Source organism: Micromesistius poutassou (assembly GCF_964030765.1).
Source record: "Micromesistius poutassou genome assembly, contig: SCAFFOLD_2293, whole genome shotgun sequence".
In the NCBI taxonomy this organism is placed as follows: domain Eukaryota; kingdom Metazoa; phylum Chordata; class Actinopteri; order Gadiformes; family Gadidae; genus Micromesistius; species Micromesistius poutassou.
The window spans coordinates 32601-58980 of NW_028178318.1; the positions used below are offsets into that span (position 1 = coordinate 32601).

The 26380-nt window shown below is 44.8% G+C and overlaps 3 protein-coding genes across 5 annotated transcripts in view; 2 read left to right on the plus strand and 1 right to left on the minus strand.

Annotated features, from left to right (window-relative positions):
- Positions 1–206: 206 nt before the first annotated feature.
- On the minus strand, positions 207–10347 carry LOC311374619 (tyrosine-protein phosphatase non-receptor type 2-like). Its single transcript, XM_084490421.1, has 9 exons — positions 10183–10347; positions 8938–9028; positions 8758–8858; positions 8117–8215; positions 7623–7760; positions 7192–7401; positions 3361–3522; positions 2305–2492; positions 207–2147 (listed from the first exon to the last, which is right to left on the minus strand). The coding sequence occupies exons 1-9, from the start codon at positions 10237–10239 to the stop codon at positions 1958–1960; spliced, it is 1236 nt and encodes a 411-aa protein (XP_084346547.1). The 5' UTR covers positions 10240–10347; the 3' UTR covers positions 207–1957.
- A 493-nt stretch (positions 10348–10840) lies between these two features.
- LOC311374622 (nucleoporin SEH1) lies at positions 10841–15768 on the plus strand. Of its 2 annotated transcripts, none has more exons than XM_084490423.1 (9): positions 10841–11048; positions 11569–11619; positions 11721–11867; positions 12214–12425; positions 12568–12666; positions 12783–12923; positions 13208–13362; positions 13678–13831; positions 15306–15768. In XM_084490423.1, exons 1-9 carry the CDS (start codon positions 10938–10940, stop codon positions 15481–15483), a joined length of 1248 nt encoding a protein of 415 aa, XP_084346549.1. In that variant the 5' UTR covers positions 10841–10937; the 3' UTR covers positions 15484–15768. The 2 variants fall into 2 exon arrangements, with proteins under 2 accessions (XP_084346549.1, XP_084346550.1); XM_084490424.1 differs by lacking the exon at positions 15306–15768 and adding an exon at positions 14836–15250.
- Positions 15769–16829: 1061 nt separating this feature from the next.
- The window catches only part of LOC311374624 (centrosomal protein of 192 kDa-like), a 32226-nt gene continuing 22675 nt past the window's right edge, over positions 16830–26380 (plus strand). For both annotated transcript variants that reach the window (XM_084490425.1, XM_084490426.1), the window contains exons 1-22: positions 16830–17000; positions 17471–17698; positions 17854–17946; positions 18292–18437; positions 18627–18688; positions 19038–19170; positions 19300–19415; positions 19560–19649; positions 19766–19945; positions 20047–20197; positions 20517–20716; positions 20900–21022; positions 21368–21514; positions 22042–22330; positions 22503–22652; positions 22736–22800; positions 22886–23110; positions 23532–23673; positions 23863–23945; positions 24387–24662; positions 25126–25933; positions 26182–26296. In XM_084490425.1, coding sequence (XP_084346551.1) covers positions 17532–17698; positions 17854–17946; positions 18292–18437; positions 18627–18688; positions 19038–19170; positions 19300–19415; positions 19560–19649; positions 19766–19945; positions 20047–20197; positions 20517–20716; positions 20900–21022; positions 21368–21514; positions 22042–22330; positions 22503–22652; positions 22736–22800; positions 22886–23110; positions 23532–23673; positions 23863–23945; positions 24387–24662; positions 25126–25933; positions 26182–26296 — 3761 coding nt within the window. In that variant the 5' untranslated portion in view covers positions 16830–17000; positions 17471–17531. The remainder of the gene's footprint in view (positions 17001–17470; positions 17699–17853; positions 17947–18291; positions 18438–18626; positions 18689–19037; positions 19171–19299; positions 19416–19559; positions 19650–19765; positions 19946–20046; positions 20198–20516; positions 20717–20899; positions 21023–21367; positions 21515–22041; positions 22331–22502; positions 22653–22735; positions 22801–22885; positions 23111–23531; positions 23674–23862; positions 23946–24386; positions 24663–25125; positions 25934–26181; positions 26297–26380) is intronic.

Genomic DNA, 26380 nt, shown 5'->3' on the forward strand with positions numbered 1-26380 from the left:
ATTGACTTCCTGGAATTCACCGAGCGACTGCAGCCAACTTTTCCATTCCTATATTAATTTAGCTGAGTGCTTTGGGTCCCGGAGAACATAATACCGTGACATGCAGCTCATTGATAGATGAACGGAATTAACCGGTTGCTGCTTCCAACCATGGCGTGTACAATGAATTTCAAACATACAACCCGACTTTGTTATCAAATATTTTATTTAAGAAGTAATTCATATTTTACTTTCACATCATGTTCTCGCTGCACATCAGCAGTGCACAAGCCATCCCCTGAATCGTAAGAGGGTAAAGAAAAGATTGAATGGAATGTTATGGCTGAGAACAGCTGTGTTAAATAAAGACCGTAAAAACCAATCCAATAAGGATAAATATCCAGTGTTTCAGAAAGTATTTATCAATGCATCTCAAAGGGGTTAGCACATACTAACACATTTGGTTTGAAAATATCTTTGATACAACTCACACTTGTCACATATCAACTTCCAGTAAATAGCTCAATTCAGTGCAAACATGTAATTCTCTTTAGTCTGGATGACAACAGCTAATGATTCTACATGGATTTAGTTTGACCATATTGCAATTCTAATGTGAAATATTTGACTCACTTCAAGGCACATTGAAAAGTACATCAACTGGAAAACTACTATATGCAGACTCACGCGGTAACTTTATTTTGCCGCCATCAACATCACATTTGACTTTAGATTTTTATGCAAGACAGTCCATATCTGCAGATTGCACTATACACATGTTTCTCTGTATTGTATTGGTCCCGGTCAATCTATTACATAGCTGGTGTAATTATAAGCTCATATCTTCATTTAACAAATCAAAATGTTTCAATCCTTCAAAGAGAACATTGCTAAGTTACAGTTCCTATCAGCTTCAATGTTGGTGTTAGAGAAGTAATAACAAAAACATTCTAAGTGTTGGAACACAGCTATGAGATTTTTACCTATTCCCATCACATGCCATTTTAAAACCCACAAAATCACAATCTATGCTGCTTCTCCCTTGCACAATAGTAGGACAACCTGAAAAAACAAATTAACCCAACCAGTGGGTTAAAACATAACACAATAGAACTGAAAGCTTGCTAAAGCTATGTGAGAAATAAAACCGGTTTCAAAAAGGAGTTTGCAGCAAGTGACCTTACAAGCTTGGCTATTGGCTTTATTCACCAGCAGCCTTATTGGGGGAACTCAGTTTCCCCAACCAGCTAATGTTTAGAACCAATATGGCCGCTGGGTGAATCAGGTCTATTTGTCATGTGAGAACTAAAACCTACGATGTGTGCTCATGTAACATAAAGCAAAACTCAACAGATTGACATTCCCTTAAGAATATCAAACAGTGAGGCATCTGACCCAGACCCGCCTCATCCAACAAAGAAAGGGTTACTGGACTTACTGGCATGCCCCGTAGGCATAAATGGAAGAACAAACTTCTAAATGCATAAATGCATGCATGAAACGGAGAACAATTTTTCCAGAAAAAGCTCTGTTTTTTGTTGACCTCTTGTCTTTGGAGTCACGTCTCCTACATATATATCTATGGTAGGATGGAAAGTCAACACATGTACACACACACATACACACCATTTGAAATGCAAAATGTAAAACATGTCGATAGATGATCCAATGATCAGACACCTGACCTTTTTGATTTTTATGATACAGTACATTCATCAAGGGTGAAATAAAGAATTTTAAATCATCGTGCTGGCACCGAGATCCTGAGATGTTACTATTTTAGTTTTTTTGTCTTGTTAAGATCTTGCATGAAAAATAAACACAGACTCAATTGATCTAGCGCTCCTGCGTGTTCAGAAGAAATAAATACCCCCGGTTATGCACGTCTTACCGTCTAACTCTACTTTCAACAAGAAAAGTACCTAATCCCTGGTACTTGTGCAAAATAAAGAGTCAGTTTGAACTGAGCAAGAGTTTCTCACTGGGAGTACAACCAGCACACTAGCAGGCCTACGGCCAGGGCCGTGCCGGCCCCCACGTTGAGCAGAATGGGCCGCCAGTAGAGCCACTGGTCCCGTTTCCTCTCAGAGTCGCTCAGTCTCTGCTTCATCTGCTGGACCTTCTGTGCTGTGCAGGCGATCCGGTCTTCACGGTGCCTCTTCCGCACACTGGAAAGATTCAAGACAAGAGGTTGGCAATTAGTCTCCTGCTAAATTTAAGAGAAAAACCACCTGCCAAAAGGGACGATGAGGATTGTTTTCCTGGAAACTCATCATGGGGCACCCTCTCAGCTTGACAACAAAGTATGTATTCTGTGTGACTTACGGCCCAGAGTTCTCCTCTGTCTGGGGCTCGTGGGCGAGGGCGCCGGCCCGATCTTCGTCTGGTCTGTCGTCCCACGGGCCGACCTCTGGCCCCAGCCCGGGTCCTGGCTGGCCGTTGGGCTTGTTCCTCAGGCTGGGTCTGGGTGGTGGTGGCGGAGGGGCCAACAACTCTGGCTCTTTCCTCTTGCTCTGTTGGGGCGGACATGATACAAAGGCACGATGGAAGACCATCAGCGAGCTCTCACAGTGAAGGATGACAAAGAAAGATCTGTTGGGTAATGAAGGCATCGTTCAGTGGGGGGTATGACGGCAGCATGTCTAGTCTCTCGAATAATGATGGCGTAGGATTATATTAGCTCAAATTATGGAGCACTTAAAAAACATGTAATCCCTCAATGGTAATTATCCTTGAGAAATCCACATCTCTTTACTGTGGTAAAAAACACTTTGTGACAAGAAATGGGTAGTGTGTATGGAATGAGTATATCACATGGTGGTGGATTGTTCAGTAAAACCTGTGAGATGCCACCATTATAACAGTTTTTCATAATAGAGGGGTTCTCAGCATATATCTGTGGGAATTGCCGCCTTCAATAAGTGAAAGTGCAATGATGTTTCCCCAAAGAAATATTATTTAGTTTCAATCTTTTCTAGTTTCAATATCAGTTCACTTTTACTCTAGTGAGATATGGGCATTATGGTGGAGTGAAGTCATACCTTGTTTTCATACTTTTTTCCCACCAATGCACAAATTAACTGCTCATTTCAGGGGTGATAGTATACACATTTAGGCAAATTGCAGACTTCCTTCATCCGTTACGAATGCAACTTTGTTCAAATATTTCAAAGGCAACGCACCAAACAGAGGTGGGTAATCTCTCCGAATGACACCAGGTACCTCGGTAAAGTCTACCTGTATCTGACACACCCAACACAGGTGGGTTATAGTCAGAATGACACCAGGTCCGTCCCTCTGTAAAAGTCTAGCTGTTTCTGACACAACCCACACAGGTGTGTCATTCTTAGAATGACACCAGGTCCCAGGGGGAAAGCATACCTGTATCTGGTTGTCCTTCAGGATGAGCCTGGCTCCCTCGATCACGGCCATGTAGGAGAAGCGTAGCTGGTCGGGCGTTTGGATGAGCCCCATCCGGTATTCCCTCATGTCCAGCAGGACCTTCTGAATGTCTATGGAGGAGATGTCCTCTCTCTTGGCCATCTACACAACACATTTGAATGTTCTTTTAGTACAAATAAAATTAAACATTTGATAGTTTACAAAATGCAGACCATATTTAGGCAGGGTTTCCGACAGCGGTCTACAGGCGCAAAATGACAGACCGCCTCTGCAAACAAATGAACTTTTCACACGTCTGCATCTGTTTTCAAGCATGGTGTTTGTATGAGCCCCATTCTATCTTATCATGCATGGTATTCACATCCAATCGTGACAAAAAATACCAGTGATAAAGAGAATGTAGAAGCGTTTGACTTAAAAATGTAGACAGATGAGTATGTAAACAGATGAGAATGATGGGTTTCAGCATGGAACCAATGTGGGACTATCCCATGTCCACATCCCAAGCACACAAAGCCCATAATAAGAGCTTTGCACTTAAGCCGGGAGCGAAAGGTGGACACAGTGGTCCAAGTCACAGTGGGTCTACCATTGTGAACAGCTGGAAACCGACATGGGATCGCCTCTCTTTATGCCCCTCTTCAATGCCCTTGTTTGAGTGTTTCAGTTTTCTGTTAGCACTAGACTTGGACTGCCCCTCGCAGCAATTAGGTGATCTTCAGCAGGGAACGAATGGTCCCATTCGTCCCCTTTTGAAGATAATTTTATTACTGACAGTGAATATAGACTAAACATGCACAGCTCGTTTTAGAGCGCCAAGGGAGCATCAAAGTGTTAAGTTGGAAACCACTCATTGGATCCAACATGTAATATAACAATCATAATTCATATTTTCTCTTACACATGGTGAATAGCCTATGGTAGCCTCTTGCAATTGATATGTGCTTATAAGAATGTGCTGCAGACAAGATCTAAAGCTTGATCTATGAGCTATCATTTGAGTGTAATTGTTTAAAAACTGCAGTTTGAAACTATTTCACTTTTAGTCCCCTTCCAATTTCTGACAAATATTGTTGATTGTTTCAGGTAATCCATCTTGCCTGTAAATCTCATATAGCTAAGCTCTTCCACAGGTGCGTGAATGCAACACTGCTCAACAGCAGCGAGACTAAGGGAAGGAGGGAATGTTTATTTTGTGTGTTTCATTTGGAAACCTTTCTCTCTCCTGCTCTTTCCATTGCTAAAATGATTGACTCAGAACGATGACTCAACTATTCATAGTCAAGGTTACAGCCCTACACTATTGCATGCCTCTTTCTTTGAAGCAGTTCCCCTCCACAAAACCATTTTTCGTGGAAACCCGTATGAGCTACATATGCTCACGCCGGGGTGCTGGCAGGGCTCCAGACTAACTTTTTTCACTAGGAGCACTGTAGCCCCTAACTGAAATTTTTAGGGACGCAACCAGAAATTTTAGGGGCACACACCGTAAATCAACATGCTAACCAAATATTCACATTTCTAGCCTACTAGGAGGACTAATACCCCTCCTTTATGCCCGAAATTGACAGCTGCACCATCAGCTCCAATGGTGACTGTCTTCTCTAACCACCCTGTTTCTGTCCCTAGATGGTGGAATGCCTCTTTGGTGGCATCATATACACCTTAAAATGAAAAAAGGGGTTAGAAAAAAAAAAGGGTTAGTTAATAAAAGATAAACAGTTCTCATCTATCCCAACGGTTTCCATGCGTGCGCGCATGCGTTTGACGAGCACGGAAGCCACAGTTCCACGGGAGTGCGCCCGCTTGTCGTGCATTGCAGCTTGACAGGACGCGCACCTCCTCGCATGCCCGCTCGCCTCTCCATTGAGAATGCATCGCGACAAATGCATCCCGTGTGAAAATGGCACCAGAAGTGATTATTTAAACTACCAACATATTCACAGTAGGGCTTTGACTCCGAACTTCGTTATTCGAATATTAAAAAGATATATAATATTCGAACGAATATTAGGCAGCCCTTAATATTCAAACAGTTTATGGGCATTCTTTTTTTGTAAACGGGACGTAGACTGACTCATTTCATGGATTCCTGTGAGACCAGGTTGTCTTAATTACATCTGTCGCATATTTAAGGTGAAAACTAAAAGTATTTAGATCGCTTATTAAGTTCACTTGTTGCTTAATGGTTTATTTGTTTCCCAGTATAATTTCCTTAATTTTTGAATTGTAAAATAAATAAAATATTTTTTTGAAGTTGCAGGTTTTTTAAATTATTGGAAGCGAGTCGAGCTGACCTTGCCTGCTGTACCCACGGCCCAAAATAAAGAACAACCGAGACAATATCCTTAATTCAAACATGCCGTTTAATTTGGCCTCAATTGGTATACGGATGCGAACTTGGAATGAACATGCGCAATGGGGATTTTTACAGTGGTGGAGACTGCAAGAGCTGAAACAGGTAGACCTAAGAAGGTTCTACGAGCACCAGTCTTCCCGAAAATGATGGGTTCGGCCCTTTTTAGCCACATAATGCTCTGAATCATCATCCTCCGACTCTGTAGACTGTGGCACTTGCCGCAAGTGCCGCAGGTCGGAAGAATGGATCGATTGTTCGCTTGCTCATTGTTCGAACGGCAGGTTGAGATCTTTCTCCTTTTCACAGACCCGCGCCGGTTTCCCGCGCTCGATAATCTCTATGACCCTCCCCCTCCACACATGAGCCACTTACAGTGGCCATTCCCTATCCTTCTCACACTCATTGGCCTGCTACAGATTCCGGATTCATTGGCACGCCCCTTCCATTTAACGTGTAAAAATAAAAAATAAAAAAGGGCAAATTTACTGGTCGCACATATGTACATATGCGACCAGATGTAAAATTCAGTCGCACTCTCAAATGCCGCTTTTCCACCGCCAGTACCTACTCGACTCGACTCGACTCGCCACGCCTTATTTGCGTTTCCATTGGCAAAAAAAGTACCTGGTACCTAGTACCGGGTACTTTTTTTTAGTACTACCTCCGTCGAGGTTCCATGCCAGCGGAGTAGGTACTTTTGTGTGACGTAAACGGGCATGGTTGTGTGTGTCCGGCGTGGCTGGAGTCCACGGACCGGTGTTTCGCTGTTTCGTTTCAGTGTCGTTCCTTTCCTAGGGCTCGAGTTTCGCCTCTATCAACGTTACCGTATGACAACAATAGACGCGCAGTCATTGCGCTTTTTATTTTATTTTATTTTATTTCCCATCATAACCTTTCCCGGGAATCAGGAAATAGTCTTGATCAGATTCAGATTTCCCGGGAATCGCGTCTCCCGTGATTAAAACCTAATGACGACCCGCCCATGGTGGAGAGGTTCTTTTCTACGACCCGCCCACATTGAAGAGGTACTTTTTTAGATGGAAACGCAACCAAACCGAGTTGAGTCGAGGCGAGTCGAGTCGAGTCGAGTCGAGTTGGTACTGGCGGTGGAAAAGCGGCAAAATTTTGGTTGCAAAATGTGACCATTTGGTCGCAGTCTGGAGCCCTGTGCTGGTATTATTTTGTTAATGCAAATAGGAAAAGTGAAAATTATCTTTTTCTGTTCTACCTAAACACTCAATGACCTTTAAAAAGCAGTAGTGAAAATGGTGCGTGAAGACATTTCCTCAAACAGCTGCCATTTGCTTCGTCTGACATAGGCAATCATTGGCATGCCAAAATATTTTATTAGTCTGGCTAAATGTGCTTTGTCCTCAACCATGTAATTTAGCAAAGCTTCCCTCTCTATGTCTGCAGCCTTTGCATTGTATTATACCCCTCTTAATTCTTACCAGAACCAGGCAGGTGTCCACCAAGGAAAATGTCCCAGAGCGGCCAATCCCAGCACTGCAATGCACCACAGACGGGCCGTGTTCTGGGCCTAGCGAGCCGGACTCGCGCACCTTGAGGAGGAAGTTGAGGAAGGCGGCAGGGGATTCAGGAACCCCAAAGTCAGGCCAAGCGGTGTAGTGGAAGTGGTATATCTCCCTTGACTCTCCTGTCTGCATTGGGATGCCAATTAAAACAAGTAGACCCAATTGTTAGTGAACTGTTACTTAGGACTTAGGACTTTAAGAACAATGGGGGTCAAAATACCAGTACCTAGAAAAGGCAAGGATCACAGATTACATATGAATTAACATGATAAAAACAATATAAAAACAAATGTAGAATAGTAGAAGGGACACAATATCAAGAATTAAGTAAGGCTTTATTTACTTACCTTTGTGTTCTGTAGCTGTAGCAAACGTATTGTAAAGTAGGACTGATCCTCTTCTAAAAGTAGCCTCACAACAAACCCTGTGTCTGTAAAACTGATCTGTTGCTCTTGTGCAGTGGGCCAGTACTGCGCACACTTTTCCTGTAAAAAAAAAAAAAATTATTTAACAATGGGACATCTGACTACATGTTACACAATAACTTATTCTACTACTGCATCAAAATGAAAAGCATGTAAGCCCATGCAGGTTACTTTTGTCAAACTTTTTTGTTGAAAAGCATGGATTGGAGATAAACAATAGAATGTGAACAACATTTCAACAACATTGACGACATGTGAAGAGCATGGTCGACATCAATTAGATTTGCTTCATAGGGAGCTGACAAGAGGGGCAACAGGGCGTCGAGCAGACTTTGAAACAGGTTTTCTTTCATAATTATTTATAAGTCTATGGATGCATGTCTTGAACAAGTCTAATAGAGCAATATTGTACTCACCGATCCTTTTTCAATGACTCGGTTGAGCATTATAACAGCCTTACAACACTGTTCCCAGATCATCAACCAGAAATGGCCACAAGTGTTTCTCAATGGACCCTTAAAACATAGGAGATGTTATTGGTTTTCAAAAACACCATTAAGACTAAGGAATTCAACTAGCCCACAGGGCATAACCCCCTACCGGAACCTAAACAACATTATGACTGCTTGCAGTATTGTCTAGTTAACACAGCACTACATTGCAAGCAGTCATAATGTGCAGTGTTAACTGCACAACACTGCAAGCTGTAGTAATAATGTGCAGTACTGTGAAGTAAACACTGATGGATTAAGCAAGGAAGGACATCCGATAACACAGTAGTTAAAACCCAAAAGGCAACAAAATGCTTTTTCATGACCAATCTATTGTCAAAATACTCCTTCATAGAGTAGTCACGTAGACTTCTATCAACTGCCCAAAACAGCAGTGATACACAAGTATGTCAGCAGAAAACCACTTGCATGTCTATGCATGCACTATGGGCATATGTCAGAGATCATGCAGATGCAGAAGCAGAAGCATGTTTCCGCTTGTGACATGATGTACATCTTTTCCAACAAGGCCAACCAAAAAGGGTGATGTTTGGAACGTCACTCACCTGAGATAAAATGTAAGCTCTTTGAGCCTCTTCCACCGTGACGAGGCTTGCGTTGATATAGTCATTTTCACAGTTTTCAAGTTTTACTCTACTATGATCATCTGAAAGATATGGAGCATAATAATTGATTATAACATTATGAAGGTTTGGGGATTCCTATTAGGCTGAGGTAACACTTACATGGACTAACATCTCTGTAGCGGTTCAAATTTCGATTTGCTGGAAGTTTCGCCACTTTGTAGGGGTATTTACTGGCTTGGTTGCGGATTTCCTATAAATACAGGAATACCAAAGAGATAAATACATTATACTGGTGTATCAACAAGATTTGGGTTTATGCTGAGAAATACTGACAGCAATGACGGATGGTGCCGGGGAGAGGCTCCATATAAAGCTACAAATATATATATATATATATATATATATATATATATATATATATATATATATATATGAGGTTATTTGGGCTATAATGAGAATACAATAAATCATATTTAAAAATTGAATATACTTCTGGTCTGTATTAGTAAAAGTGTAAAAACGACTTCTGGTTATATATCAAATATAAACCAAAGGTTGTCACTCATTCCGCGAACATAAACAGGGCTTATGATGCACACGGAAATTGACACTATTCCGAGAAAGCTTTGATTTAGTTCCAAGTAATGGCTTGCTGTGCATGTTCTGCACGTTACATGTCAGATGCGGTTCCGTCAGTTATTAATGAAATGGCATTACATGACACTCTTCCTCCTACATATTGCATCAAATCGGACACTTGCAGTAATGACTTGAATTTGCCTGGTGGCTCTGTCAGTATCTGCAAATGTCTCACATACATAATATGATTGTGTACAAATAACACAACATAAGCATAAGCACATAGAATCCGAAAAGAAACACTCGATACCTGTGAAAACAACCCATATGATTACCATTATACAATGAGAACACATCTAGTGTGTGAGTTAAGCATTCACAGAATACAGTCTAATTTTACTCTTCAGCTAGACAAGTGTGTCTCTAAAACCGTGCGCCTTCTCGGTAAGCCTTAACAGTTTCTTGGAAGCATCAGTGCACGCCGGTGTTAGCCCGCCTCATCACGGGGATCTGCCGGAGGAAACCTATGAGAAGTGGGCTTGCACGTTTTATAGCCGAGTCGCTACGGAAGTCCGGAAGACCTAACTTGACGACTAGTAGCGAGCGACCCATGCGTCCTTAGATGCGCCTCACGTCAACAGGGCACCATGGTGGCTTGTCACTGTTCACTGAGATTCAAAAGTGTTCATGATCTGATTAAACGTTAGCATAAAACAAACTAATATCTTGGAAGCCAAGGAGCTACCCATCGTTAGCTTAAATAAGCTAACTCGTTAGCAACGGTCGCCACATAAACACGAGAGGCCCTCCGTGGCTGCGACTTACGTTGTAAATGTTTTGCCATTGCCCCGACGAGTCTATTTCTTCAAGTTCCTGCTCCATGTTACTTTGGATGTTGTCCCGATACACTCCGCACACGACAGGCAGATGTTTAACGTATTTTCTGGAGTAACTTGTGTCTGTGCGCCATATAGACAGCAGTCTCACGCACCCTGTGGACCCCTACAGGGAGGAGCGGGAGCTCCGGTCAAGCGCTGTGATCTGGGTTGCCAGGTTAGAAAATCCCTGATATTATTGGAAGCTCAATTATTCAACTTAAAATACGCAACGTCTTTAGGAAGTTAATTTATTATATTTATGTCAGTATATAACTAAAAATAAACCTTCAATATAGTACGCATAAAATTCTACACTTAATTATATAAAACAAATAGGGGATTTAATGAAACATGGCAACCTAATACATCGAGTAAAATCAGCGTTTGAGTGAACAAAGTAAACATTTATTTAAGTAGTACTTTTCTTTATGAAATAATTCTTGCTCTTGCACCGTATCTTTTAAAATGTTGACATATCAAAGGTTTTTGCTTAACTCTTAACAAAGCGACTTATTTAAAACGTCCCATCTGGAAGAAGGTGCTCCTGCGCCACCGTGCGGCAAATTCACGTCTCTGCTTGGCTTTGACTAGAGCGCCCGCCAACCACAACTCCACACTAGAAGTACACATGACATCTTGCTAGTTTAGCTCAATCTGGGCTGGAGTAGTTCTGATAAGGTGTCGTTTGGAATAATACGAATCATGTTTGTGGCACGCAGCATTGCAGCAGATCACAAAGACCTAATCCACGATGTATCGTATGATTTCCACGGTCGCAGAATGGCTACTTGCTCAAGTGACCAAAGTGTGAAGGTAATGTTTTTTGCTAATGTTAGCATTAGCTGAGGACCATTAGCCTCACATGAATATTGCTCGCCCACACATTAATATTGCTCGCCCTATCTCAGATACCCTTGCTTCGTACGTGTTGGTTTGCTATTATTCGCTTACTTTCTATATACACACGGAAGCTTTTTCTCGCATGGTATAACTCCGCTAGCGCCCAGTCGTTAGTTAGTGTTGTGCTAATCATGCAGAGTGACTTCAAACATCCCAGACCTGCACACACTCGCAAGCATGGAGGACAGTGTAAAAGGTGTCTTGAGCAGGTCGGAGGTACCGGACCATACAACTGGATAGCACCATAAGCGTTGATGAACTCATGTGATTGTCGTTATCAAACGGACATGACATTTAGACGTTTTCGTGAAATCTGGAGTCTTCGGTTTCCAAACATTCAGCCAGATTAGAAGGGAGTACTTGTTGAATGTATGATAGCATAAGTTGCTTGATTCAATCTTATTTGATGCCTTTCATTTCTGGTGCTCCTCAGGTTTGGGACAAAAGCGAGAACGGAGAGTGGCACTGCACAGCTAGTTGGAAGGTTTGATATCCTCTTGGTCACATAAGGACATCGAAACAAAAAATGCATTATGCCCAATCGTCACTCCCTTTTAAAAATATATATATTTTTCCTTTTGCCAGACTCACAGTGGCTCAGTGTGGCGGGTGACCTGGGCTCATCCAGAGTTTGGGCAGGTGCTGGCATCCTGCTCCTTTGATCGGACGGCTGCCGTTTGGGAAGAGATTGTTGGGGAGTCTAATGACAAACAGAGAGGACAGAGTCATTGGGTTTGTATATACCTGTCTGTTGAAGTCCCAAAGTAATAAAGCCTACATTAAACTAATTTCTTTCTATATATTTTAAAATCTTTTCATTATTCGAATAGCGTTGTTATTGAAAGTAGGGCTCTTACTGCTGATCTGACCTGTTTTCCTCCGACAACACTCTGTGTTAACCAACATATGACTGGAAATGTGTACATTTTCTTGGTAGACTTTCAACAAGATGCACAAACTGTAACAACATGTTTGTAGACTCATATTACTAAAGATGAGTTTAAAGGGGACATCACGGTATTAACTAAAGCTGTACTAAAGCTCCCCTGTGTTATCCAAATGTCTCCTGTGACCTCAGATCAAGCGGACCACGCTGGTGGACAGCAGGACATCAGTGACGGACGTCAAGTTTGCCCCCAAACACATGGGTCTGATGCTGACCACCTGCTCCGCCGACGGCGTAGTGCGGATCTACGAGGCTCCTGACGTGATGAACCTCAGCCAGTGGTCCCTGCAGCACGAGATCTCCTGCAAACTCAGCTGTAGCTGTATCTCCTGGAACCCCTCCAGGTCTGTGTTTGTGCCTGCCCCAGACCACTAAGTACCACCAACCTCAGATTCTGAAAGTGTTGTACAGATTCTTGAGGCTTGTTCATCATATGTGTGCCTTTTATTTAGCTGTGTTATTTAGCTCTCACAACCCCTCCCCCAGCTCCCGTGCTCACCCCCCCATGATTGCAGTGGGCAGTGACGACAGCAATGTGACGTATGGCGGCAAGGTCCAGATCTACGAGTACAATGAGAACACAAGGTCAGTTTTACTGCTGCTATACCAGAGACCTGGGTACAGATATTATAGTGACACTCATCTGTGATCTATTCAAAATATGTCTGTTCTGTTTTGACCCTGGCCAAAATTGGAAGCAGGAAATATGCTAAAGCAGAGACGTTGATGACCGTCACAGATGCCGTGCATGACATCTCGTTCGCCCCAAACCTTGGAAGGTCTTTCCACGTGCTCGCCATCGCAACCAAGGATGTCCGAATTTTCAAGCTGGTGCCTTTAAGGTAGGGGACTTTGAGGGAAATCCTGATTCTCACTGTTATAAATACAGATTTGTTGGGAGACAGATGTTAATGAATATCTACATGTAATCACAAGCACAGGACAAAATTGATGATGGATGTGATTTAATCCTTAAGCAAAAAGTCTATCCTTAACCCTAACAGGTTGGATAGCTGTATCCAACCAAAGAAAATCATAAATGGATTTTAATTAAAGGAAAATTCAATTTTTCTGGGTCTTTTCTCAGATAACTGACATATTTTTTTATTCATTACCCCTATGACAGAAAAGAGAGCACCTCCTCGGGACCAACCAAGTTTGAGGTGCTGATCGTGGCCCAGTTTGACAACCATAACTCCCAGGTGTGGCGCGTGAGTTGGAACATCACCAGCACTCTGCTGGCCTCTTCTGGAGACGACGGATGTGTGCGTCTTTGGAAAGGTGGGTGAAAACGAATTATGTTGCTGAAGCCCTTTTGAGCATCTTGGATTGAACACACACATTAGTTTGTCGGGTCCCCGTGTAAGGTTTTAACTATTTAAAAATGTTAAAAAAAGAAAACATGGTAGTGTGTAATATGGGGTTTTGATATTGAAAACTTTTGTATTTTTCACATGAGCACATAAGCAATGCTAATTAGTTAATGTGGTTAATTGCTCTGAAAGTCTAAACTTGTATTGATTTGAAGATTATCCTTGTACATCCTCACACATTGTTGTCATTGTGATGACCCGTTCCATGTTTCTGTCCCTGCAGCCAACTACATGGACAACTGGAAGTGCACGGGCATCCTGAAGGGAGATGGAAGCCCCCTGAGTGGGACCTCGGGCCAGCCCACCGCCATGAGCACAGTGGTGGGCTCCAGCGTGCAGACGTCTCAGAGCATCCTGAATGGGACAACGGCGGGCAGGTAGGTGGTGTTTGGTGTGTGTTCTAACGCCACTCGCCTCAGCCCCGGCCTAAACCCCCCCCCCCCCTCCTCCTTCCTTACCTCGCCCCCCCTGTCATCAAAACTGACGACTGGCTACTTCTTCACCTTTACTGGGACTCTGAACAGCTCACTGACCCCCACCGGTCTCTAAACCGACTCACAACTCATGCAAAGAGCTTGGCTTGTTTTATTTGTTTTGCTTTTGGCTCACAGGCTGTTGGCACAGCAGTGAGGTTGAGTTGTTTTGTTTCAACCACATTGGATGCACATTCCCATCATAATTATTGTCTGTTGTGGTCCAACTAACTGCTTTATTTGTGTACAATAAAAAGGGCAAATGAAAGTGTTTATGAATTCAGTGCCTCTTATGGATGTGTTGATTTGAAGAGACTAAGGTGTCTTTAGTGAGGTAACAAATACAACATAATGAATTTTTGCTACTTTACTGGAGAGGATGACTAACTACACAGGTTTATCAGCATTTTCTTGAGCATCCCTTTCCAAATTAATACACTAAACATGAATCACGCAAAGTAGCATGGTAGGCCTATAGTTACAGAGTGTATGAATTGTGTGTATTGGGATTTGTTATTTCAAACAATTCAAAATTGGCACACATTGACAAAACAATATCTTTGACTTTTAGAAATAGCTTCAATGATACTGCATTATATTGTAAAACAACTTTGTAAATACCAATTGTAGTATGGTCTTTTGAGCCATGTTTTTCCTTCTGGATTTTTGTATATGGCTGTAATTGTGTTCACAATAACTTCAGATTTATAAGTTGGATAACAATGATTGGACATTGCGTGGCGTTATTGATGGGGGGGGGGGGGGGGGGGGGGGGGCGGGGGGTTGATGCAATTCTAATAAATATTTTTTTTTAAATCAAAGTTTCTTGCATTGTATTGTTGCTATCTGTATGAATTGGGTTGTCGTGGATTGATGTGGTGGTGTACTGCTTGCTGCATGCCCTACAGGACTGGTATGAGAACCCCATTTGCTCCACCCCTGCGGAAGCCGACCCCCTCAACCGCACACCAACAGCACTCTGCTTATTACTAATGTCTCCTCCTGGGCTATTCGGACCGCACAAACCCACACGTGTTGTAGCCAGAGGGAAGCCTTGTGTGGACAAGGGTGTTGGGTACGCTAACAAGCTAGCTTTAAATATTTTCTTTCTGCAACCTATTTGATGTGTTAGTTAGGCTGGCGTATGGACATCAATGTCACAGTACTTCCCACACTGCCAAAATAAAAGTCTTGTTTTTCTTACTTGTCTACAAACTGTTTTCATAGCATGTTCACCATCCTTTTATAATTTCCCTTGTCTTCAACGTCTTGTTGTACCCCCTGTACTATGTACTGTACGTCGTCTTTTCTTTCGTCCCCGTCCCCCCCTGTCTGCCTGTCCCCGTTCTTGGTGCCCTGTTGTCTGTTGTTGCTTCAGGTATTTCTTTCCCCCGCTGGAAGCGACCAGGGCTGGTTCCAGGTCTGGCCACCTGCTGCCTCCCTCCTCCCTCATAGAGCACTGTGATGCTGAGAACCCTCAGCCTCAGCAGCAAGCCTCACTCCGCAGACTCTACTCTAAAGCTCTTCTGTCTTTACCCGAAGCGGAAGCTCAATGAATAACAAGGGCTCCTTTCTATTTCCACTTGAGCTACTGCCTGTTTTCAGGGGGTCTGTGTTGAAGTATACATTTCTTTTGCAAACAAAAGTTCAAATTTTTTTGTAAACAATGACGTAAATAGTTTTTTAGAAATGAAATTTAACCAATTTCTGACCCTGAGACCACCCCTTAAACATGGTATGTCTTGGTATAAATAACTTTAAAAATAATAGTGTGGACAACAATTTTTTATATATTTTTTACTAAATCTGTGCATGCAAAGCCCCTTTAAACTAATATACATATATCTCCTGAACCAACAATTCTAATAATTATATATTATCCTACAAATCGTCTTGAATGGGGAATAAACTGTTGTTTTAACTATTGGGAATGTTTCGTTGGCGTTGTTTGCTAAGAACTGGATGACTATAACCACGTGAAACGGCTTCCATTCTGAAAAAAGACCATGATTCATCATCACAAACAGTCCACGCTCTTCCTTCGACCCATTCCAGTGGGAATGTCCTTAATCTGTTCTCAATGGAAGAGATTAGTTCTGTATGACTTTCAAATGATATGAATGAACAATGCTATATCTTTCAGTCAGAAGCTGAATTCTTATCATGGTGGTTTGAAATCCCACTCCTCCTTTTAGTCTCTGATCTCATATTGTGTTGGAATGTCTGAGACTGCAATCGAGCGAGCAGCTGTCTGCATACTAAGCCACCCTTGCAGCTGCTCAACAGAACACATGATACGTATATAAACCACAGCTTTTAATCCAAAGCACCGGTAAATGTTAATTGCTGTGTCCTATACATTTTTATTGCAATGATGTTTATTAGTCTATTGTTTTCAAATGTGGTCCATATGTCGGATTCAATCCTGTGATGAGCCAATCTCCATCCCAGGCGTTCTCGTCTCACAACGGATCAACTGGAACGGGATGTGTTATTTGCGAGAGAGGGCGGACCGTATCGCTATATGGGTTTAAACTTTAGAGGCAACGGCGAGAGAGGATGAGATATCCGTTTCCGTTCAATGTTTCGGATATTGCTTCTTAAAATTGTCTTAAAATATCCATAGTTAATCCCGTTGTCGTTTTTGCTGTAATTCTTGTCAAATTGTTACTCTTCTAGCGCCAGGAAGTGTTAACGGGCATACACAGGAAGTAAGAGACCGCTATGTGTTGCGGTAGACCGGGATAACGCTAGACATCGGGTTCCTCTCTCAGCTTGGCTTCCTTTGAGTTTTTTTGGCCAATAAAAGCAGACTTAACCCGGCAAAGCCACGCCTCCTTGAAGTGACGCTGCGCGGGCTTCCTGTGAACACTGGCGACACTTTGGCATCACAAACTGTTGCGCCGCTTGTTTGTTATTAATGTTATTAAAATAGACGACGCGTTAAATGTGAAATAAGTGCATTGTAGGCGTTCAAGTGAATCGAATTTGCTTGTTGCCCATATCAAGCAAAAATATACTGTCTGAGACTAGGAAGAACCAAAGTGTCGCTGCAAAAACTTGACTTCAATCAGTAAGTTATAACTAATCAACACACCATCAGTTCAAGGTACACGTTTTCTATAGAAAGCAAGTATAATACACCAGTGGTAGGCCGTTGTTTGATAAATTGTTTTTAAATATATACAGGTCCACAATATCCCTTCAATAATTTAAAAGTTATGTATACAACTTGAAGTAACGTTGGCCGAACTCGACCAGCTAAGCTCAATTGTTTTTAGCATTTGGCTCTCATATTTGACCTTATGTGGCTCGTTGGCAAATAAGCACAGCTGGACCGTGCTTTTGTGCGAGTAATTAATGATCCACGCTGCGTTTATGCCCGGAATAACGAAGTCATTTGTTAAATTATATGAGTGGTAGCATGTTCATCTTGGAAGCAACACTCCTCCTCCTCCACATCACACTAGGCTGAACTCATCACTGCGTCATTTGAGCTGTTGTTGCAGGAGGGTTCTTTACTTGCCACTTGTGTTTTTATAGGTTTGTTTTAAAATGACCCTTCACTGATTTGGAGTTCAAGACACTCCTTGATTGAATTGACATGGCAGACAGTTTTTTCAACTTGGAGGATGAGCCGCTGCCCAGCTTCATCTCCAGCTCCCTGGATAGCACGGGCGGCCCTGTGGGGAACGTGACATTGGGCTCAGGCCCCGGCTTTCCTGTGGCTGCCTCTACTGTAGCTAAGATTAGAGCTGGGGCTGACATCAGGTATGTCTAGTGTGTTTGGATGCTGTAGTAGCCCTTATTAGTGAAACGTGCGTGCGTATTGCCTGTTCTTCTGACATCACACATGCAGTAAATTGGATGCTCTTATCTGGATAGTTAAGAGGGTAACACACGTTCATCGTACGTCTGTTTTTCAGAGAGAATGTGGATAATGTGTCATACCTTGAGGGGGGTCAGCTGTCATCTAATGGAGAGAAGGCCAATTTCTGCCTCAGTTTTAAGGATGATATGTGAGTAACTACCCACAATTTGAGAACTATTTGAATGTGACATTCATTTTATTTTTCTCCTTCATGATGCAGGGATACATGTCTTCCTCTTTTTCCTTCATGTGACAGTTATTTTAATATTTGAGTCTTTTGAGACGGCTGCAACAAGATTGTTATTTAAACAACATAGGGTTTATACGATTGAAATCAGCCATGACTGTAAGATGGCGCAGATAATTGTTGCTATAACTATTGTAATTTATATACAAAATGGACCTCAATATAATTTCTCATATCTGATGTTATGTGATTGTCCTTCTGTATCTTATATAAGATGTATTGATAACATGCTTATCTGTGCTACAGGGACAATGCAGAGGACTTCATTGCAGCTCATGGTTTCATAGATATGCTGGTAAAGATTCCCATGGATGAGTCACAATCCAGTGCACGGGGCTCTCAACCGTTCAAATCAATGACCCCTCAAGGGCGACCCACAGATCTAGGATCTGGTAAGAAATTGACAGTTTTCCTTTTTTACATAGAAAATAATTCTGCAACCTGGTTGCAAGACATTCCGTCAGTGTAGCCGGATTTCATGTGTAGACACTTTGTTTGTCATCTTCAGTTTGATTGGACCGTTGAATCTATTTTTTGCCTGGGTTTTAAATATTTCCATGAATGTCTTTGTGTCTTGACAGATCTCTCAACAGGGCTGCTGACATTTGCACAGTACATGCCTAGGGATACCATGGACACCAAGGTATATTCATTCATATTCATGATGATATGAATCAGTGTTTGGTCTGTTAGAATTGGAACTGGGTCTACATTATAGAAGTGATGATAAAGGAGTGGTTTTAGAAATTCAATTATATTTTAATTGTAACTGTACAGGGTGCCATTTAAATTGCTGAATAGGAAACCTTATAGCATTGTATTTGGCATTATTATTTGGCATTATATAATCACCAGCTGATTAAATGTTTGTGCAGGACTTTTATGAATGGATGGTTGTTCATAATGCTACCATACCATACCATACCAGGTCACTTCTTCAACAAGAAAGTCTCTCTCTCTCCCCCTCGTTCTCTCTTCACATGTCCGTCCAGCCCCTACCAGCTAGCACTGAAGACGGCCCAGTGAGTGACGAGGCAGAGAGCGACGGTTTCAGCGGCAGTGTTGCCAGTTTCCTGGCCAATGAAAAGCTCATGTCCGTGGACAGCATCAACAGTGACCTCACGGGTGGGTTTTCTGCCCTTCAGCCTCCTAATTAAAGACTTACTTTCCAACGTTAAGAAATTAAATAAGGCAGAATAGTGATACAAGGTGGTGATACTGGTTTTAAACAAGGATCTCATATTTGACCACCAGACGATGAGGTGGACCTGAACAACCTGCCTGACGATGAGCTGGAGCTCTACTTCAAGACACTCGTCCCGCCGGCTATGCAGAGAGGCAGAGTCGAAGGCCAAGAGATCCCTGCTGCGGTGAGCCTCCACCCTCTCATTCAATCATAGATATTGTCTCTCCCAGCTGTCCAGCCATCCAGCTAGGGTTCAGCCAACAGAAGCAGTATTTTTTTTCATTTACTTTTGACTTTTGCCTTTCCAATGATCTTGTTTTGTTTCTAGGGGCTGTCAGTATTGGCTAACAGGACAGCAAACACAAGTTCTATAGAGCAGGAAAAGAATCGGGAGCAGTTCCTGGATGATTACGATCAGGTTGCTATTGATTCTAAAATGCCATTGTGTTGTTCTACCGTTATTCATTAGTCCTTAGTCAATTAAGTCTTAACCAAAAGACCTTGTGTGCACCGTCTCCTCTGTGCTTCCTCCAGGATGACTTCCAGATGCCCGACGTGCGGCTGGCCGCTACAGGTATGGACTCATGCCCAGCCAGCGATGAAGACACTGAGGACGAGCTGGAGGCCGCCAGGACACACACCTTCAGGACTAACACCTCCAGAAACAACACCTCCAGGACCCAGCTGCTGTTGCCCAGCACCTCCAGACAGCTGGTGAGTTCACATCCAGAAGTAAAAAGCACTTTGAGCAACGTGTATATGTGCAGTCCATTTTAGATTTTTTTTTGTGTGTGTATGTGTATGTGTGTGAGCAGGTGGGTGAGAGCAATCGTCCTAGTTTCCGTCCGGGGCTGGAGGGGGGCAGTTCAGACGACGAGGTGTCCAGCAGCCGGGGTGGACCCCCCGCCTCAGGGATCGAACACAGACGTTCTGCTGAGGGACAGGTCATCAACCCTTCTGTCACAGGTAATAAAAACGAAGAGTTGAAAGATTCAACATCTTTGATTTCCAGACAGTTAAACAGCCGCAGACAACGTTATTGCTGTAATTCAGGGACCATGGTACCTCTAGGCGTACTAATTTATTCATGTATTCATTCTTTCATTCTACTTTTTCTTTTTTCACTTTTCAATCTCCATTAATTCTTTTCCCCACTTTTCCTAGTTCATTTTCCCCATTGTTTGAATTCCCCATGTGTACATTTGTTCACGTTGTGTCTCTCGGCCCGCATCCCTTCACGTCACCTGTAAAGCTCACCTGCTGGTTTGGTTTCCTGCTCCGCCAGGCGACGGCGGTGGCGGAGATGGGAGCAGCGGCAGCGACGAGAGCGGGAACGACGGAGGAGGGTCCACGGCCGCTCTCCCGGCGACCACCTACGACGTCCTGCGGGGGCTGGGCATCGTGGGGAGCAGCGGGGAGGATGGCGCGGCGGGTCTGCACCACCTGCCTGGGTTCGGCAGGAATGGCTTCTCCAGGCCTACGGAGGTGAGGTGTCAAAGTATAATGCTACTCAATTGATCTTCATGTTTTAACAATAAATAGAGAATTGCACAACTAAAACCATCTATATTACCTAAATGGGCTCTTGGAAACATAGTAAAAAGTTGTAGGTCCATCAAAAATGGGATTTGGGTCATTTATTATTCTGTGTGTGTGCCTGTCTGTCAGATGGGGGACCGCGTGGGCCCGGTGGGTACAGGTGAGGCCAGCTCCCCCCCGGAGGCCCTGGCCAGCGCTGCCAGGCTTTCCCCAGTCAACTGGAGCATGAGCGTGGACAGACAGGAGGCACTGGTGGGTACTGGGCGTGGCTCAGATCTACTTTACAGAGTAAAGATATTGTAATTGCCGTTATTAATTGGGATTTAACAGGTTATCATTTAAATTAATGTCCTGTGGTGCCTACTGTGTATATAAAAATATTTAAACAGCGTTTTCCGAGTTGTAACGGTTAGTCATTTGAATGGTTTGTTGTAATAGTCTTTACAATCTTTTGAAAATAAATACATTTGGACCTTTCCACGATCCAATGCCTCATGTACTTGCTTTGATGCTTTGAACCTGACAACTAATTTAAAGTACTCACATTATATCCACATGACCATCAAGGAAGTCGGTTTTCCCTTTGTCTTTTCCCAGGATGCTATGGACAGCACGCAGTCTGGGCCCACTGCAGAGACTGCGCTGGATTCACTGTACCTGAGAACTGGCTCTGGCCCCTGGAGACCCCACGACTCTGCAGCCACTCAGCTCCAGAGCAGCCAGAGCAGTTTTCGCCTCTCGCAGGTACACACCAGACCGTAAAGCACAATACGTTGTGTCACAGTACCTCTTGCTGTTATAATTCTTTATTTCTATTCTAGTTCCTGGCTTTCAGCTCATTTTCCAAGTATCTACACAAAAAATATGCATAATTATTCAAAAAGGTGTTTCATTTCCCACACTTGATTGAGACTTGCATAACACTGCATATGCATGGGTTGGAGCAGGTGCTCATGGGTGGTTGCGTTCCTCTGAAAGCCAAAGCACAGTGCATTCGATAAGCACCTTTCATACACAAAAGTGCCTCGTGCTTATACCGCCAGAGTGTGTTACACAGCTAAGTGGCTCCCCATGCGCTATGTCAGTAGAGCTGGAGACCAGCAAGATGTCGATGCTAAGTGATGTCACCTGGTGTGTCCCATTGGAGACAGAAAAACGGTCTCCACGCGCTTTCACACTGAATACACCTAGTGGCTCCCCCCACTTCCTGTAACCAAGAGCACTCGCTGTGTCTGCATTTATTACTCCCCTCTCCACCGCCTCTCCTCCAGGTGCTCCCAGACTGGGGAGTTGGAGGATGTGATGATGAGGAGGATGAAGATGAGGATGGTGTTGACGTAGCTGATGGAGGCAGGCTCTCCCTGGGCTTCCGAGGGGGACCCTGCGGAGGTGGCACCGCGGCCGGGCCCGCTGAGAGCACCAGTGAGGAGGAGAACCACAACGGCCCCTCCAGCTCCCTGGAGGCCAAGTACTTCTCCAAGAGCTTCCAGCATGAGCAGGAGGAGTCGGACGATGACTGGAACCACTGCCCTGGCAATCTGGAGGCAGAGTTCAAACAAGGTGGGTCCTGGGTCGCTTCCTGAAGTTGGAGTTTGAACCTGAAACAAGTTGACTTCATGTGGACGATGAGAACGTATCTGCACCCTCCATCTGTGGAGGCAGTGCTGAATGTGTTGATTGTGGCGAATATAAGTGTACATTTGAACTTGTACACATTGCTTTGTCACTCCAGGGGACAACGCCCCGGACAGTGTGGTCTACCAGAATGAGGAGGGCAATTGGGTGACGGACTTGGCTTACTACTCCTCCTTTCAGAAGGAAGTGGATGGGAACGCTCCAGAGAATGTTGAGCAGTTTCAGACAGAGGAATTTGTTCCAGCAAGTATGTACCCCCCCACCGCCTGCTAACCACCAGTCCCCCCCCCCGCCCCCGTCAACATTTAACCAATTCCATCCCCACTACAGGCAGCGCTATTGATAAGATCATTGAGGACCAACAGGAGTTTGAGAAGGAGCACCAATTTATGCAGGTTTGTAACAGTGTACAATCCCCCACCACCCCGACCCACACCCGTCGAGCGTAACTGGAATTCTTTCCGCACCCCCCCCCCCCAGGAGGAGCAGATCGAAGCAGCCGGGGAGAGTCTCACCCTGGGCGACACCTCCTGGAAGATCCCCACCAGCAGCGACGTCCTGATGAGGGCCTCCCAGGCCTCCTCAGAATTTGAGTGCGGGAACCACTCATACCTGCGCCTCTCCCTGGGCCAGTTCTTCGGACAGCGCTCCGAGGCCCTGGGCTGTCTGGGCGGTGCCGACGATGATCTGGACAGAGTAAAGAGGGTCAGTGCACCCCAGGGTTCTCAAACGCTGCATTCGCTTGCATCCAGCTTGAAAGAAGTGGAATATACAGGCCATGAAATGTGAAGATGACAAGGGCTGTGCTGGCTAGTCAGAGAGTCTGTATAATTCAGAGCAGGTCACTGAACCGTGGTAGGGAATTACCCGTGATAGCTGCTCTGGTGTTAAACTGACTCTTCGTAATCCTTGTCGCGTAATGGGTAATCTGCATGTTCAGTCTCTAACCACGCACAATAAAATATGAATTAGTTTCGGATGATTCGGTACCATACGTTTTATATGTATCCATCTTGAGCAGTTCATGTATAAAGAACCAGCAGTAATGGCAGTGTTGCAGAATCGTTTTTCTACATTTTACGTGAATCATCTGAGAGGATGTCATTCGGTGTCTGTGCTCCTCCAGCCCTCCTTTGGCTACATCATCACCTCCCCAGAGAAGAGGGACCCCTTCGCTCTGATGCGACCCTCCGATGTCTCCTCCAGAGACACCTCCGTCCACAGTAACACCATTGAGCTGAACCAACAGGACCAAACGCTCAACGCAGGTTTGTGGACCACTAAACGGTGGACTGTCTACCCAAGTCTGATTTGTGGATATTTTGAACTGTTTTGCATAGGCCTATACTTGAACTCTAATGAAGGACCATAGGAGCTTTGTTGGGTGTGGGGGATGGTGTGTTGACAATGATACCTCACTGTGTTACAAGGCCTACTGAAGAGTGGTTTCTTTACAGAGGACCTGGACAAAACTCTCGAGGCCACAGGTGACCGGATGTCACCTAAAGGAGATCCTGATCCACAACTCTGTGGAGAGAAGGTACTTGCACGTTTCTAATCGACTGTTGTCATGTTCTCTCAAGGCTAGCTTTCATGATCTGCCATATTGTACAACCCCCTAGCCCTAAACCCTCTAAAGGACAAGGAAAAGATCATTGAGGAAAAACATTGAGAAAGAAGAGGGCTCCCTCTTTCCAGCAATGGTTAGGAGTGCAATGGGTGCCACAATGGTAGTACAACAAACAAAACAGTGTTCAAGTTAAATTAAGTTCATAGAAAATGAGTCAATGTGGCAGTGTACAAATAGCTTTATGAGACTATTTGGCTCTTAAGGGTCTTCCATAAAAGAGTGGATCCACCAATCAGCACGATGGTGGGAGGTCTATTGTAGAGGTAGTGGCGCTTCAGGAGTCCGGTAGCCGCCAGCAGTCCGGTCATGAAGGAACCACAAGGATTTATCTGAACCACGGTGTCTTCTCAGGCCGCGTCCTCACCCGCCTCGCCCCCGGAGGACCCCCGCTCCGCACCGGGGTCCGTGGACCAGAGCCTTGTCTCTCCTGCCAACACCAGCACTGAACTCATGCTGAGCATCAGCACCATCACCTCAGCCATCGCCGACGCCTCCATCAGCGCTGACCCGTCCCAGCTGGCCGCCATGATCATGGAGCTGTCCAGACGGAGCAAGGCCAAGGGTCGCCATGGCAGCACGGGTATCAGCGGGTCATCAGTCGTGGAGAACGCTTTGCCGCTTCAATACGTGAGTGGAAGAGATGGAGATTACCTGACGTTGCACGGATACCCATGCTGTGTTTCATCTATTGTTCCTAAGTCATCTTACAAAGGTAGTGATACAAAGGCACGAGACAAACAAGAATATTGGTGGTTTTGAGGGCACGGGAGGTAAATTAGTCTTGTTTTTAAAACGTGAGGGTTTAGGTAGATGACCAACCAATCCCAGTGCCAGGGGCTGTCTTTCACTTTGACACGCACTCTCCTAAGAAGCCGGGAATTAATGTAATATGGAAGTGCAAAACTAAATGTTGTTTTAACTGTTCTGGGACCTAGAGCTTCAGGCTAACAACGATATACTGCATCCTTTTTTAGTCTTGTTATTTCTTGTTGTTTTGCCTGCTAGAATGCTTAACATTACCGTGCCGCGGGGACAAACAAAAAGCCAAACGTAACTCACCCGTATGCTCTCCATTGATATCCCGCATCAGGTGGATCACAGCGGTCTCCTGGAGGCGCTGCAGAAGAGCACATGCGCCGGGGAGCTGAGCGCCTTTGACATGGAGAAGTACCTGCGGAAGGCGGACGCGTCTAGCCTCAGCGCCAACAGCGACTCCTCTCTGGCGCACACAACCTTTGACCTGAGCGGCTGGGCCAACAACCTCGGCGCCTCCCAGGACGGACTGACTCGCGGCGAGGAGCCGGTGCGGAGCGGCACGTCCAGCGTAATGAACGGGGACCAGTACCCCAGGGGCCAGTCCGACTCCCACCCCGGTACACAGCAGCCGAGGAGGAGCGGCATCCCTCGCCCCAAGGCCCCCTCTCTCCCGACACCAGCCAGGCGGTCCGGGACCTCGGGAGTGCCTTCCACAGCCAAATCCCCCGCGGACAGCAAAACCCCCAGTGGCGCCGGGGACGGCGGCAGGCCTCCCCCACACACTAATGCCGCCCCTCTGGGTACCGTGACAGAACATAGAGCTGCTCTCGCGACGGTGGGTCCACAAGCTCACACCCCTTCCCAGGCCTCCTCACAGGCCCCACAGAAGAACGAGACGGGCCCCGGGGTCCAGCCAGGCCCTCCGGGGACGTCCCCCGTGCTGAAGAAGGGGCGCTCGGGCCTGCCCTGCCTCAGAGGCTCCTCTCCCCCCACCCAGAGTGGGCGGGAACAAGGCCGGCCCCGGGGTCAGCCTGTGACCCCCAGCAGTGCCCCAGAGAATAGGTCCCAGCCTCCCCAACATGAGGTGCAGCGAGCTGCGGCCCCCTGCCGAAGCCCCCGGCCTCCGGCCCCACACGCCTTCAGTGAGTCATTACTTTTATTAACCGATTTTGTGTTTTTGTGTTATGAAACAGGTATCATTTGCAGTTAATTTCATGTTTTTCAGCAAAGATTTAAGTCAGTTTAACTAAATTGTGTTTTTTGTTTTGGCATACGAAAGGTGTGCATTGGATACACAAACACACATTTAATAGGATTTCCTTTTTTTTCCTTCCTAGACTGAATAAATCCCCATCTCGTGGAGTCTTACCGTGTTCTTGTCTCCCTGCAGTGACACAGAGCTCATCTGAGCCCTCTGCTGGAGAAGAGACCACGTGTCACTTCAGACCGTCCACATGCCCCCTCATCCACTCCTCTCCCAGCCAGACTTCCTTCCCCGGCGACTGGTACGACCGCTTCCCTTGCTGTCTTTCATTCACTGTAGTGCACATTTTGCTCAGCAGTTTACTCACTTCTATCCTACTCATATT

Bases quoted from the DNA above. Each gene is read 5' to 3' on its own strand.
- LOC311374622 (XM_084490423.1), top strand. From the start codon at position 10,938: ATGTTTGTGGCACGCAGCATTGCAGCAGATCACAAAGACCTAATCCAC. The intron at 12,667-12,782 runs GTCAGTTTTACT...AATTGGAAGCAG, and splicing joins GAGTACAATGAGAACACAAG to GAAATATGCTAAAGCAGAGA. The intron at 13,363-13,677 runs GTGGGTGAAAAC...CTGTCCCTGCAG, and splicing joins ATGTGTGCGTCTTTGGAAAG to CCAACTACATGGACAACTGG.
- LOC311374619 (XM_084490421.1), bottom strand. From the start codon at position 10,239: ATGGAGCAGGAACTTGAAGAAATAGACTCGTCGGGGCAATGGCAAAAC. The intron at 7,761-8,116 runs GTGAGTACAATA...TTTTTTTTACAG, and splicing joins GAGTCATTGAAAAAGGATCG to GAAAAGTGTGCGCAGTACTG. The intron at 3,523-7,191 runs GTAAGAATTAAG...TGTGTTGTGTAG, and splicing joins TGGACACCTGCCTGGTTCTG to ATGGCCAAGAGAGAGGACAT.